This window comes from Asparagus officinalis, chromosome 5, assembly GCF_001876935.1.
Source record: "Asparagus officinalis chromosome 5, Aspof.V1, whole genome shotgun sequence".
Lineage (NCBI taxonomy): Eukaryota > Viridiplantae > Streptophyta > Magnoliopsida > Asparagales > Asparagaceae > Asparagus > Asparagus officinalis.
In genome coordinates this window covers 97,848,345-97,862,158 of record NC_033798.1, presented here as the reverse complement: position 1 = coordinate 97,862,158, position 13,814 = coordinate 97,848,345, and the positions used below count along the sequence as shown (strand labels likewise).

General features: G+C 35.6%; 1 protein-coding gene and 1 non-coding gene across 2 annotated transcripts; one reads left to right on the top strand and one right to left on the bottom strand.

Annotated features, from left to right (window-relative positions):
• Window positions 3,084-3,157, top strand: TRNAN-GUU. Its single transcript has one exon. It is a non-coding gene; the product is annotated as a tRNA-Asn (tRNA).
• Window positions 4,696-13,554, bottom strand: LOC109840311 (potassium transporter 6-like). The gene is made up of 9 exons (XM_020408898.1): window positions 13,025-13,554; window positions 12,416-12,929; window positions 11,793-11,846; window positions 9,278-9,538; window positions 9,151-9,203; window positions 8,114-8,237; window positions 7,756-8,010; window positions 6,649-7,055; window positions 4,696-5,634 (listed from the first exon to the last, which is right to left on the bottom strand). Exons 1-9 carry the CDS (start codon window positions 13,061-13,063, stop codon window positions 4,966-4,968), a joined length of 2,376 nt encoding a protein of 791 aa, XP_020264487.1. The 5' UTR covers window positions 13,064-13,554; the 3' UTR covers window positions 4,696-4,965.

The following is a 13,814-nucleotide window of genomic DNA, read 5'->3' as shown; positions in this document are numbered from 1 at the left end:
GGCTACAAGCCGAACCACATATATCTTTGTGTTCGCATGTTCTTGATATTTTTCGTTCTCTCATGTGATTGATATTAGCATATCTTGGGAATAAAAAAGTCATAACAGTGAGGTTTTGTGAAATTAACTACTATTAACCACATAATTTGCTGCTAAAAACACTTAAGAATTAAATACCTGAGGTTTAACCTCCACTATACGCTCGCCTTATTTAAACAGACACTGGCTCGTTAGCAAGAACGCTCTCGAGGGTGATCCAGTAGCCCCTTGGCCTGAGAAGAACCAAAAAAAGCCTCAGCATACTCATGATGCCACATGAGTGCCCTATCGTTTGCTTTAATACACAAGAACCATCTGTTGCTGCAGTATACAGTGTCATCACAGGCTCTACAGTTTTCTTCCACTCAAACTTCATAGGAACTAGACTCCCACTTAGATGCTTTGTTCCTCCTTAAAAAAAAAAGGAAAAAAGACGAGTGATTATACCAGAAATGAAAAAGTTAACAGTGTCAAAGTTGAGAGTACCTAATTAAAAATCCATATTCTCCATTCTCATTCTTTCTATGTCCTTTTTGTTATCTGTTTTTTTTTTTCTTTTATTAGCTAGTCCGAGTCCTTTTATTCCTAGACTTTTTCTTTGATCTCCTATCAATTACCTTTTTATATTTATTTTATGTCGAAAACTATGATTATTCTTTATCAGCAAAATTTTCTATTAATTTGATTGCACCAATTAATTATTAGCAAAAACTACAAAAGATAATTTTTTTTAAGATTGTTTTATCTAATTTTTAATTAAAATTGTCTCTATTTTATTTTGTCATGATGTATTTTATACAAAACACGTTTATGATTATTACACAATATACAAAATTAATGTCAAGTAATTAATTTTTAACATTGTAATGAAGATTAGACATGTATTATCCGATAAAATAGAGAGTCGCGCCAAAAAAGAAAGAAAAGAAAATGTAAAGACAATATATCAATAGGAAATAGAAATGAAACGAATAAAGAAAAATGAAGATAAACAAGAAAACGACGAAGAACAGAAAGAAGGGACAAAGGAAAAAAGACTGAAGAGAAAAGTTGGAAAGAAATAAAGTGGGAGAAAATCAAGGAATTTGTTTCCGTAACTCTTTCCTATGATAATGGGAACGCAAGCTTTCTTTTAGGGGTGTTTGGTTCAATTTCTAGAAATTATAGGAAATGTTTTCCTTCTAAAATATGATTTCCTTGTATTTCTTAAAAAAATTATAGGAAAAGTTTTGAGAAATCAAAAAGTACAAATTTTCTTGGTTTTTGTACTTTGCTTGTTTGGTTCAAAACAAGAAAATGACTCATAACTTTATAGAAAATAACAAGATTTGGTAGGTTTTTAATTAAATATGGTATGTGTCAGATTTCTAGTGATTTCCTCTCATTTTGAGAGGAAATTGTTTTTTGTAAAATTTGGTAGGTTTTGATATTTTATAGAAAATATTTCTGTAAATTTTTTGTTGAACCAAACACAATTTATAGAAATCTCTAGAAAACTTTTAATTACAAATTTGCCATTGTCAGATGTTTTGAGAAAAGTTTTCTCAAAAAGTGTGCAACCAAACAGCCCCTAAGACTCTCATCCATCGAAAAAAAACCCAAGAGATGACAATGAAAGTAGTGGTCACCATTATTTTTGTAGTGGAGAGTAACAAAGAGGTTGAAAAAAAGTTATCAAATCTATTCCTTTCCTTGAAGATTTCTACAAATATTATATCACTATTATCCAAAAAAATTCTACACACAAAGGGCTAGATTGAATCCTTACAAATTTGCCAATCTAATCCGCACAAATCCTCTACTCATGAAACACATGATGCTTTAATCATGGACAAGATTGAGCTGCTGTAATTGCTCCTCTACTTGATGCAAATAAGAACCACATGTTCTATTACTGAGGAGCTAAGTGAGGAATCTGCTCTCCAGTTCAATAGAGAGGATCTGAATCCATTTATAACTAGATTACTTATTTATATTAAAAGACTACTTTTATTAAGTATTATGAGAGTTATCAAAACAATTAATAGCTAAACATGTCCTTACAAGGTCAAGTTATCTTCATGGTTTCCTCGAGGTTATTAAAATAGAAGATCAAAATAATTAATAGCCAAACATGTCCTTACAAGGTCAAGTTATTTTCATGGTTTCCTCGAGGTTATTAAAATAGAAGTTTGGCCAAACCGTTCCCATCTTTTTTTCCCTTGAAAATTTGTGGAGTGGTATATAATTGTAGACACCAAAAAATGAAAGTAACATATTTTCCGTAAAAAAGAGGAAAAGGGATAATAGCTTAATTATTAATAGTTGAGCAAAGTTCTTTTGTTAGGATAAAGAATACGCAACAAACACTAGTTTTTTCTATTCTTTTGTATGTCGAAGCTAATACTTCTTTTTTTCTTTTTATTTATTTATTATTATTATCATATTATTATTATTTTGGTGGTAGGAAAAGGACAATGCACAGTGATTTCTTAACTAGATTTCACTATGAGACGACAAAAGATAGATATAAATCTTGCTAAAGTTACTACGTATTAGTTTTCACTGTGAAATTTGCAAATTCTATCCCTTGTGAACTAGGAATCAAGTTACCACTAACTCCTTATCTCCTACATATTGAAGAAGCACGTGCGTTAATAAAGCTAGGCAACTGTTTGTAGAATCCACTACTTCCATCTTTAAGAAAATCTGAGTTTAATTCCCAATTTATTTGTTCCTTGAAAGATAACTCAGGGTTCATTTTCACTGAATATATAGTTGCATAAACTTTTAGGAAAACATAAGATAAACATTTTTTCCGTTAAAAAAAAATACTGACGTGATATTTCTACGATAAACTCAATTCACATTCAAACAAAATGTCTTAGTTCTTCCGACGAAGTCATAGGATAATCAGTAGGATAATATTAAAGGACGCAACAAAATAATGGGACCATGGCTTCAAAGAAAACACGTACCCACCCTAATTCCTATTTTTCGGTAGGCAATTTAGTTGTAGAACGAATATTGTAATTTATAAGTAAGATTAGTACACGAATAACAGAGCTGGAGTAGCTCAGTTGGTTAGAGCGTGTGGCTGTTAACCACAAGGTCGAAGGTTCAAGCCCTTCCTCTAGCGCAGGTGTTGCTTTCTTTATATTGATTTTTTAGATTATTTGACGATCTTACATATGCATTCTGAAAAATTGCAAATTGCACGCTTTATTGACAAAAATTGTAAATTTTACTTTTCACTCTGCATATTTTATAGATTATACCTTTGACCTCTAACGGATATTGCTTTCTTTATATTGATTTTTTAGATTATTTGACGATCTTACATATGCATTCTCAAAAATTGCAAATTGCACGCTTTATTGACAAAAATTGCAAATTTTACTTTTCACTCTGCATATTTTATAGATTATACCTTTGACCTCGTAGAGGGGTATTTCGGTCAACCCCTTCCTCTAGCGGATATTGCTTTATATTGATATATTGATTTTTAGATTATTTGATGATCTTACATATGCATTCTCAAAAATTGCAAATTGCACGCTTAATTGACAAAAATTGCAAATTTTACTTTTCACTCTGCATATTTTATAGATTATACCTTTGACTTCGTAGAGGGGTATTTCGGTCAACCCCTTCCTCTAGCGGATATTGCTTTATTGATATATTGATTTTTAGATTATTTGATGATCTTACATATGCATTCTCAAAAATTGCAAATTGCACTTTTTACTCCGCATATTTCATTATGCCATGCATTTTTGACGTCTCGGTGAACCTACCTAGCAAAACTAATCACAAAAATTGCAAATTTCACTTTTCACTCTGCATATTTCATAGATTATACCTTTGACGTCGCAGAGGGGTATATTGGTGAACCTACCCGGCAAAACTAATCAATAGTGATCTCAAGACCAATGTTAATTTACTTCATTGTTTTGCACTTAGAATCGAACTGATAATGAATTTTAACAAAGTAAATTATAGGTAAGTAAATTTAATTACTTATTAAACATAAAAACCACACTTCAAACTATTGGATGGGAAAAACAGTGATTCGGATGGTTAGGGGGTTCAAATACGACTCCCAAAACCTTTGGTTAATCTGATATGTCTCAATCTCCCCCAGCCTACTATACACTTCTCAATCATTTAAAAAAAGCAGAAAAGGCCTTGCATTTGAAAATAGCAGAAGTGTCCTCGCATTTGGAAAAAGCAATGTAAAGTACCCTCAAACTTGAAATTTTGAAGGGGTGAAAAACTAACAAATCATCTTTTTCACTGACACGTGACTACGACGCTCCTCAAGATTTAGTGTCATGAGTGGCACTACAGACACATCCCCAACCACACCTCGGGGCACACCCCCTCTCTTAGCTACAGTGTACGAAACCCACTTTAAATTTAAAAAAAAAATCTAAAGTAGGCCCCGAGAAACCCACTTTAAATTTAAAAAAAAAAAGCTAAAGTAGGCCCCAAGCACTGTAGCTGAAAAAGGGGATGTGCCCTAAGGTGTGGTTGAGGGTGTGCCTATAGTGTTTTCCTAACGTCATACATAGATCGTGCGCACCGGAATAGTACTAATTAATAGACCAAACGAAAGAGTAATAAAATACGAGAGCGAGGGATTGGGCTCCTAGGGTAAAGCTTTCGGGGACCAAATAGCTCAACATGATAGATGCAAACTTTTGCAAGCTACATAAATTATTCTTATCGAAACACCACATCACACTATCCGTACCTCAAAGTCTACCGCACCAGAATCTCCATCCCCGAAAAATTTCATCACATTTACATGGGCATCTTATCTTGGCATCTTATCTTCAAAACTTTGAAGCTCTCTACACCTATAAACTCATCCCTTAACCATAATATACAGAGCACAACAAAGATTTAATATACAAGAATTTCCATTTCCATCCTATAAAAACCTCATACATGATACACCATTCCTACCTCCAATGTAGATGCGTGCGGCGTACTGACCGCGTACGTTGGACTCCTACAGTTCCTCCTCAAGAATTCATATCCGACGTTGATCGCCAGTCTCTTTATGAAGCTTGATCCACTCTTCGCTTTCATATATGAATGGCTCATTATAAAGGCCATCCCAGCCTCCCTCGCCTCCATCAGCTCCTCCATCTCCTCTCTCGATCCACTATCCATCTTCGGACTCTCTGGCAAGAGAAACCTAACTCTCTTCCTCCTCACTACAATCGGTGACTGTATCTCCCTCGGCTTCGATGTGCCTTCATCTGTGATCGCTCCATCCTTGTCACTGTCATTGTGGTCGCTGTTCTCGTCTTCTCGTAGCCTGAATCCTGTACCAACAACGGCCATCTTTTCTTCGTCCTTGACAGAAACCTCGGATGAGGGAGTGCCATTGGGTTCAGAGTTGCTTTCGGACTGAATGAAGGCTGCGATGCTGCAGACAAGGTCCTTCTCGAACTCAAGGTCGTCCTTGTGCACATCATGGTACCCGTAGCGGACGATGCATCTGTAGAGGCGGTACTCTCTCGGGCCGACACGACCGACGAGGAACCGTTCCTCGGGTTGAACATATGGGACTGGGACAGATTTGATGCATAGGAAAACAAGGACCTGGTGATTTAAAGTTGTCATGGTCATGAATACCTTCGCATAAAAGCAACATACATTTCAAAAAACGCCATGAAAAATGAGGGTTTTGGACAAAACTATCACGAGCTTCAAAACTACAGAAAGATATCATAAACCATTAGAAATTGCTGCTGGCAGCATTAACATCATAGACAAAAGGTCTACGGTACCATTATCTAGATCTATCGATCCTCAAAATTCATAACGATAATATAGAAGATATACAAAGTATATAAGAGTAAAATTGTCCTAACACATTACATGTGGAGCACTTGACAACTTACCCTAATTGTCATCACGCATGGTAGTTTCATGACAAATCCTATAATTTCTCTATTAAAAAATTGTTTATAGTAGTTCTGTGGAAAACACCCCAAAGTTCATTGCAGTTATGTGAAATTTATCATAAGAACCAAAAGATAAACTACATGCCCCAAATAATCCTTGATAGTTTAAATCTCAACGCCCACAAAAAGAACTGTGTACTTATCTTATAAGTACTCCCTTCAGCCTGTTTCTTATTAGTTTGATGCAAAATAATAGTAGGATTTTATTGAAGATGGTGCAAATCAATCTATAAACTATTTTTGTTTCTTATATCTATTTAGTTATCTACAAACATCAGATATATAACAAATATACAGTAAAAGTATTTGAAAGGGTGTTTTCTTCCTACTTCTTCTTCTCTCCTTTTTTTCTCTTTTTGGATGGGAGGAACTTTGGTTTAGTACAAGGCTACCAACCAAGTAAACCCCAAGGGCCTAGGAACCCACTTTCACAGTCCAGACCCAGGTGAATAGCACAAATGTTGCAATGCCTAATAATTAATGTCATAGACACGGATCAACCCTGATTTTTTTGGGCCAAGGCCCAATGCCCCAACCACTGGGCCACTTGCACGTGGCGGCCGCGGGGTGGGTTTTTTTTTTGGGTTGGGGGGGTGGGGTTGCTTATCCTTGTGTGATATGCTTAAGCAAAAGATAAAAAAATACATACCTGATGAAAGGCAGGAAGATTGGTGACAAAGTGGGAGAAGACAGCAGGGATTCCAGAAACAAGCTCAGTGTGTATGAGACCGATACCACGAACACGAACAATTCCAAGAGTTGGGCCAAGGCTAAGGAGCCAGTTGATGGACACCTTGTTCTGAACATCAAATTCGTACTTCAAAAGAGTCCCATAGTGCCAAACATACATAACAATCATGAAGATGAGAGCTAAGACAATGGGGACCCATGCTCCACTGAGGAATTTTATGAGGGCAGCTGAGAAGTAGAGAGCCTCAATTGTACCAAAGAAGAGGATGAAGCATATAGCAAGTAGGATATTCTTGTGCCAGCATAGCACCATTACGAGGGACATCAAGCAAGTGGTTACCAGCATTACTGTTATCACTGCCAAGCCTGTACAATGAAGGGAAAATAACAGTCAGGAAAAAAAAATATGGTCTTGCATACAATTTGCTTCAATCTTAACGGTTAAATAGTGCACGAGTGCGGAAAATATCCTTTACTATGAGAATTTTAAGCTCGCAATTAGGGGAAATGCTTATCTAGTTCAAATTCAGGCCGAAAGAAAATCCTGAGAAATACTTGTTTGAACTATGGTCATCAAGTTTACAATCACTACATTGTACTTACTTGTTGAACGTATACCAGATTGCTTATATAACATTAAACAAGAAGATAGAAAAGCAGCTTAGTCCATACTTATTGAGTTTGTCTTATGTGTTAGTAGATCCCAACAAACTGCAAGCAAAGAACATGCTCAAATTAAAGTAACAGGAAAAGAAACTCCAGCACTCTTAACATGAAGTCACTCCTTGTAATGTTCTAAAGTTACTAAGACCCGTTTGGCATGGGCAAGCTCATGTATTCCTTTACCCTCCATCTCTAATCTCCAATATAAAATCTCATAAGCTTCTAATCTAATCCAATATCAAATAAAAAACTCGTGCGCTTAGATCATGTCAAAGGAGCTAAAAGAAGGAACTCTGTAATATTACCTTGTGGAGAAGATATAAAAGTTAGAATATAAAACTAAAACCTGCCATCTTAATTAAATTATGAAGCATTGAAGAAAATTATGACCTTCAGCTCATACCTGATGCATTACCCAAGTGCTTTGTATCCCTGAAACCAACGGTAACAGCTAAACATAATATCATCAAGATCCAGTTTATCTCTGGTATATATATTTGTCCATGCACTTTGGATGATGTGTGCACAATTTTTACCCGAGGGAAACAACCCAAAGCAGAGCACTGTTTTATGATGGAGAAAGTACCAGTAATAATAGCTTGGCTTCCTACCACTGCTGCAAGTATAGCGATTGCCAAAACTGGCCACCTTAATCTTTCTGCAAAAATTAAGTTAAAATAAATGTCAATTAAGTGATTTGAAATGGTTTTCTATGTAATTTATGACATAAAGATAATAAATACAGAGTACTAAGCAAGTACCTGGGACAGATACATAGAATCCAATTCGATATTCACTTTCAATAATATGATGTTTAGATAGATATGCTGCTTGCCCCATATATGCTAGGATCAAAGCTGGATAAACCACAGAAGTAAAAGCAATCTGTACACAAGCAATGGTTCATTAGATACTGTTTCTCTATCACAGCTAAAGCATAAGGGACAGTTGATCAGGTTTATTAAAAAGCCAAAACATGATAAACTTAGTTAAATAATAGGTTTATCAAAAAACCAAAGCTATCATTACTGGTACTTGATTATATCGTGATAAACCAAAGCCTTTGCAAAGATGAAGTGTTAAATGTATAGTTACCTGGATTGAGAAAATTAGTGTATTGGACATCCATGTCCATGTCAGAGTATTACACTTGTGATTTTTCTACAAAAACATTGCTAGTTCAATATGATCCTAACTCTAAAACCAAAGCCTGTACTTGATTATATCGTGATAAACCAAAGCCTTTGCAAAGATGAAGTGTTAAATGTATAGTTACCTGGATTGAGAAAATTGTTGTATTGGACATCCATGTCCATGTCAGAGTATTACACTTGTGATTTTTCTACAAAAACATTGCTAGTTCAATATGATCCTAACTCTAAAACACAATAGGACAAATTTATGGCTCATTAGGATATGAGACTAAAAACCCTAACTTCTGATGAGTAGCATACGCTACTCATTGGTCTATCTAATTCAGTTACATGGACAGCCATATCTTTAAACTGAATAATAAACTGAAATGAAACAATTAACTAAGACTCATGGACTGAAGTGACCTTGAGGAATGAGGATATTGGCATATTTACATTTGGAAGGATCACATTCAATGCAACTGCAACCCCATGCAATGTTGCAAACGATCTAACTGATATTTTGTGTCTTTTAGAATAATAAAAGACTCATAGTAAATTTCAAATGACAAGGCATCATTTTCAATTAGAAAGAATAAAAAATTATATAGATTAGTAAACTCTGTAAGATTCCACAATAACAATAAAAATCCGCATTTCCTTACCTTGATTGATAACTGAGAGAAGTGCCCCAGATCTGCGAACATTGCTTCAGAACCTGTACGCAAAAAAGTATTATAAGAGAATAATTCATGTACGATATTGAAAGAAGATACTAACTTCAATATATACCTGTTACACATAATAAGATTCCACCCAAGGACATCCAGCCCCCTCTTTGAGTCTTTTTCAAAAACTTATACATGTAATATGGAGATAATGCTTTATATACATGAGGATTCCAATAGAAAATGTTATATAATCCGATTGTGCTGATGCATAAAAGCCATGTGATGACAATCGGTGCGAAGAGGAATCCTACACGGTGAGTTCCATAATGTTGCAGCGCAAACAAGCAAATCAATATGATGCATGCAACAGGAACCTCAACATCTGCACATCAATTCATTTGAAAGGCAGTGCATTAGATTATAACATTGTTATGTGACAAACTACTAGGAAAATGAGTAAAATTAGATCAAGTTGTAAGTCAACAAACATAATAATGGTTAATAAAGAGTTCATCACTTGCATTGCTATTATAAAACAGAAGATTCACAGATTGCTTCCCTTTGGGATTACTGTATGACATTCTCGAGTTTAATCATGCTTGACCAATAGAACATTTGAAGTTTACAGGTCTGCATTTGAATGTTGAGGGTAGTTTCACGTTACTTCTGAGGTGATCAAGTTCACATTAGAGTATTCAGGAGTAAACCCTGTTATTATTTTACACAGTCACAAGTTTACAGATAACACTCAAGTTTGTCGCCTTATTAGGTCAATAGTCCATATTTTCAAGGTGATTTGTTCTCAAATCTTTCACTTGGTACCTCTACTTATTTACATCTTTAAGAACTGCTAAGAGAGTAATCAGCCATAGATCTACCTTCATTTAATGAAGATTGATAATACACTACTGATCAACTGGCAAGATCTTAGCATACAGAACTACAACAATTGATTGCACATTAGTTTTGAGGCTGCAGCATAGGTTCCAGCATGTCTACTTATAATTTGGTGGATAAGGCTTCACATAATAACTGCAAGAGTTGCATAATTAATTCTTCTGAACGATTAACCTGAACTAAATCTCCTGGGGAGAATTTAACACAGGATAAAAGAGTACTACTCGCCTACAAGTTATAAGAGTTAATTACGTTGTGAATGGTAAATTTAGTACAGAGATCCTTATGTAGTTACAATGGACAAGAAAAGGAATTTATTAATGAGTTCAAATATATTGAACTTCTTCCAGAATACAGGTCACAAAAAATGAAGGTTCTTCAAGAAGCCAATGTCCTAAATGATATTCATACTAGTCAGGGTGTCTACCAGTATGAAGCCCTCAACTTTAAGAAAGAAGAAGAGTTCACTCTTTAAAAAAAATGAGCACGAATTTACACCTTTACCCTGATCAGGCAAACAAGCCCTCAAATTTGCAACTTTCACAGTAATAGATCAAAGCAAACTCATATTTCTAAGGAGTTTAAAATAAAGGACAGCCATATACCTACAGAGAGTTTAGAACTAAGGAGTCCGTCTTACATTTTCGACATCAATATAATACAAACAAGGAAACTCAAAAATTAACCTATATCGACACACCAAACTTGCAGTGTATCCCTGATACACAGTAAAATAAACCAGTAGCATACTTGTATACATAGTTTACATATGTCATGTTATCACCAACCCACATGCTACTGTATTTATACTTACCTATTTGTGAGAAAAACATTAACATTAGTTGTCGTTACTAAAAGTAATCTGGGTGTATAGACAACAAAGAAGTGTTATTGGCTTACGGCTATACAGATTAAATCGGTGTGGGTGTGGCTACCATCACCCGCCTCCTGCAAAATTGGCTGAAAAGGAGAGAAACCAAGAACCGGTCAAGCAAACAGACAAACAAAACGAATCATTGACCCTTCTCTACTATTATTATGTTTTTCATCTGTTGTTTTTGCCACCTCAAAACATAACAAAATTCATCTTTGGATTTCCTTCCATCTGGCAGAAATAGGCATCATACATCCTTATGTAGTTAAGATGGCCACATCACACATATTTTAGATGAAAGACCAGCTATATACCACTAGTTACTTTGATTGTTCATCCATGTCTGAGAATTTGTGTGCTTCACTAATAACGTAAATTAGCCCAAAACTTAACTCTAGCAATCTAGAACAGTGACATCTTTCTTAAATAACAACAGCATTGAATGTGCTTTTTATGATTTTGTTAAAAATAACTCCAGATGACAAATTATTCAAAGGTGATATTGAAGAAAAGTAGTCAGTACATGATGAATCATAATCATTGCTAATCTTCACCAACAAATATGACATGTTCAAGCTGAACTCAATATCTTCGAACATATCAAAATGACATGCAACCAACTTGTTTGACCAAGAAGCACCTCACATACATTTAATATGCATATACCCTTAATAAAAGATATCATCCTGAAGGTGATAGTCAGATATCATATAGTCAATATTCTAACATTTTAGAGGGTAACCAAACAACATACTTCATCTCTAACACGTTTAACACAGTCAAACTTCTCATGGACTGAACTTTAAAAACATGCCCACTTGTCCACTAATCAACATTAAATAAAAGAGAATCAGTAGACACTTACATTTGTGATGCTGCTTCGACATTGAAAGCTCAAGCCCTGAGACTGCTGAAAAAACTGCACAAACAAGAACAGCACGCTTAAAACTCACAAACAATATGATAACAAAGCACCAGTCTGCAGTAGATTGAACAGAATTTATGCAAAGGAATTAATCTCTCTAGTTTCACACAAGCATATGCTTTGTAATCATAAAAACAGTTTTTAATCAGAATCTAATTCTAAAAAATCTACAATAGTTTAATTTTAGAAGTTGAAGATAATTTTACAACATCATCTGAAATGAAGATAAATCCTCTCTCAACCAAAAAACGAATTCTATCGGTTTTGATAAATCACGGTTTTGATAAATCAAACAACTTGAAAATAAATGTCTTTAATTTACCATCAATACTTAGTTATTTACTGTCTTATTTCCTACTTTCAGGTGGGAAATAATTTTTTTTTCATCTCTTTCACTAACCAGGCAAGTTAAATCAAATTTGCAAGTTTGCTCCCTTTCCCTTCTTCTCACTTCCGCCACGACCAAAAAGTCACCAACCAACCAACCAAACCCAAAACGAAAGACAAAACTTAAAACCAAATCAAATCAAGAACAAGCAATGAAACCCAGCAATGAAACCAACCCGAAATCGCGGGAGTAAGCACTCCATCCCCTATCACCATACAAGTCCCTAGCAGTGCAAGAATCAACAGCATCTTTTGCAATACTTGGTGCTTCTCTAATACCCTCTTCACCCTTGATCCAGCCCCCGGTCTCCTCTCACTCCTATCCCCATTATACAACTGAAACCTCCCATCCGTCTTCTTATACGCCGAAATCTCCTCATCGGCAAGCTGCCCATTGGGCAGAAACCCAACCCTAGCATGTCGACAAAGCAAAGAGTAAAGCGCAAAAGTGCCTCCTTCACCATTATCATCAGCCCTTAGAACTATAAACACATATTTCAATAGGGGTACTAAAGTTAGAGTCCAAAACACAAAGGAGAGGACTCCAAAGATCTCTTCATTGCCCTCAGAGTGCCGAATATCCTCTGCGAAAGTACTCTTGTATACATACAATGGGGAAGTGCTTAAATCCCCATAAACCACTCCCAGACTCTGGTACGCTAGTGAAAGAACTGTCCTCCAAGATTCTCTCTGAGACAAAACACCAACAAAATCAAATTTTGATTGGACAATCAATAGAAAACTAATCTAAAACAGCAAAACAAGCAAGACCCAGATGAAGTTACCTTGACGGGGTTATTATAAACGCCTGTTTCAAGATCCATGGATGAAAAAAAAAATCAGGAGCAGAGAAGACCCATGTCCTGTTTTCGTTGTCTTTTCAATAGGAAGAAGAAGAAAGAGAATTGGGTTTTGCTTCTTTGTTTATTTGTGTGAGGTATGGTTAGCAGGAGCAGGTGAGAAGAAGGAGAGAGGGGTTGTAGAATTTGAAGCAAAACAAATGGGGGAAAAATTGGAGACGGGGTTTTTATTTTTATTTTTTAATTGCGTTGTATTGTTGCAGTTGGCAGTGTCTACAGGGAGCGATGGGAGGATTTGCGTTTTTATTGAGGAGGGAGTTACGAGTGAAGAAAAGAAACTGCTCGTTCTGGGATGTTCTTTTAAGAGAGAGAAAGTAGAGAGAGGGGTTGTTGAGGGTGACGTGGCTTCAATTGGTGGAGTAGAAAGGAAGGGTGTGGGTGTGAGAATTCTTGGAAACTTTTTGGGAGGATGATGAAGGAGAACAAGGGGGAGGAGAGAGAAAGTTCGAAAATTAATGAGGAGAGAGAAACTTGATATGCAATTGCTCTTTTTTTTTTTACTGCGGTTTGAGCAGGTCACTTATCATCAATTAATAGCGAGGGGTGAAGGAAATGGATTGTTGATACTTGATAGGGACGGCATTGGATTGTCAAATTGTGGGGGTCCAAGATTTTAGCTTTGAGCAAATGATGCTATCAATTGGCAGTTTAATTCAACCCTATTAGTCAGGCTCTGCGCATGTTATAGGTCTCTAATGCTATGTTTGTGAGTTCA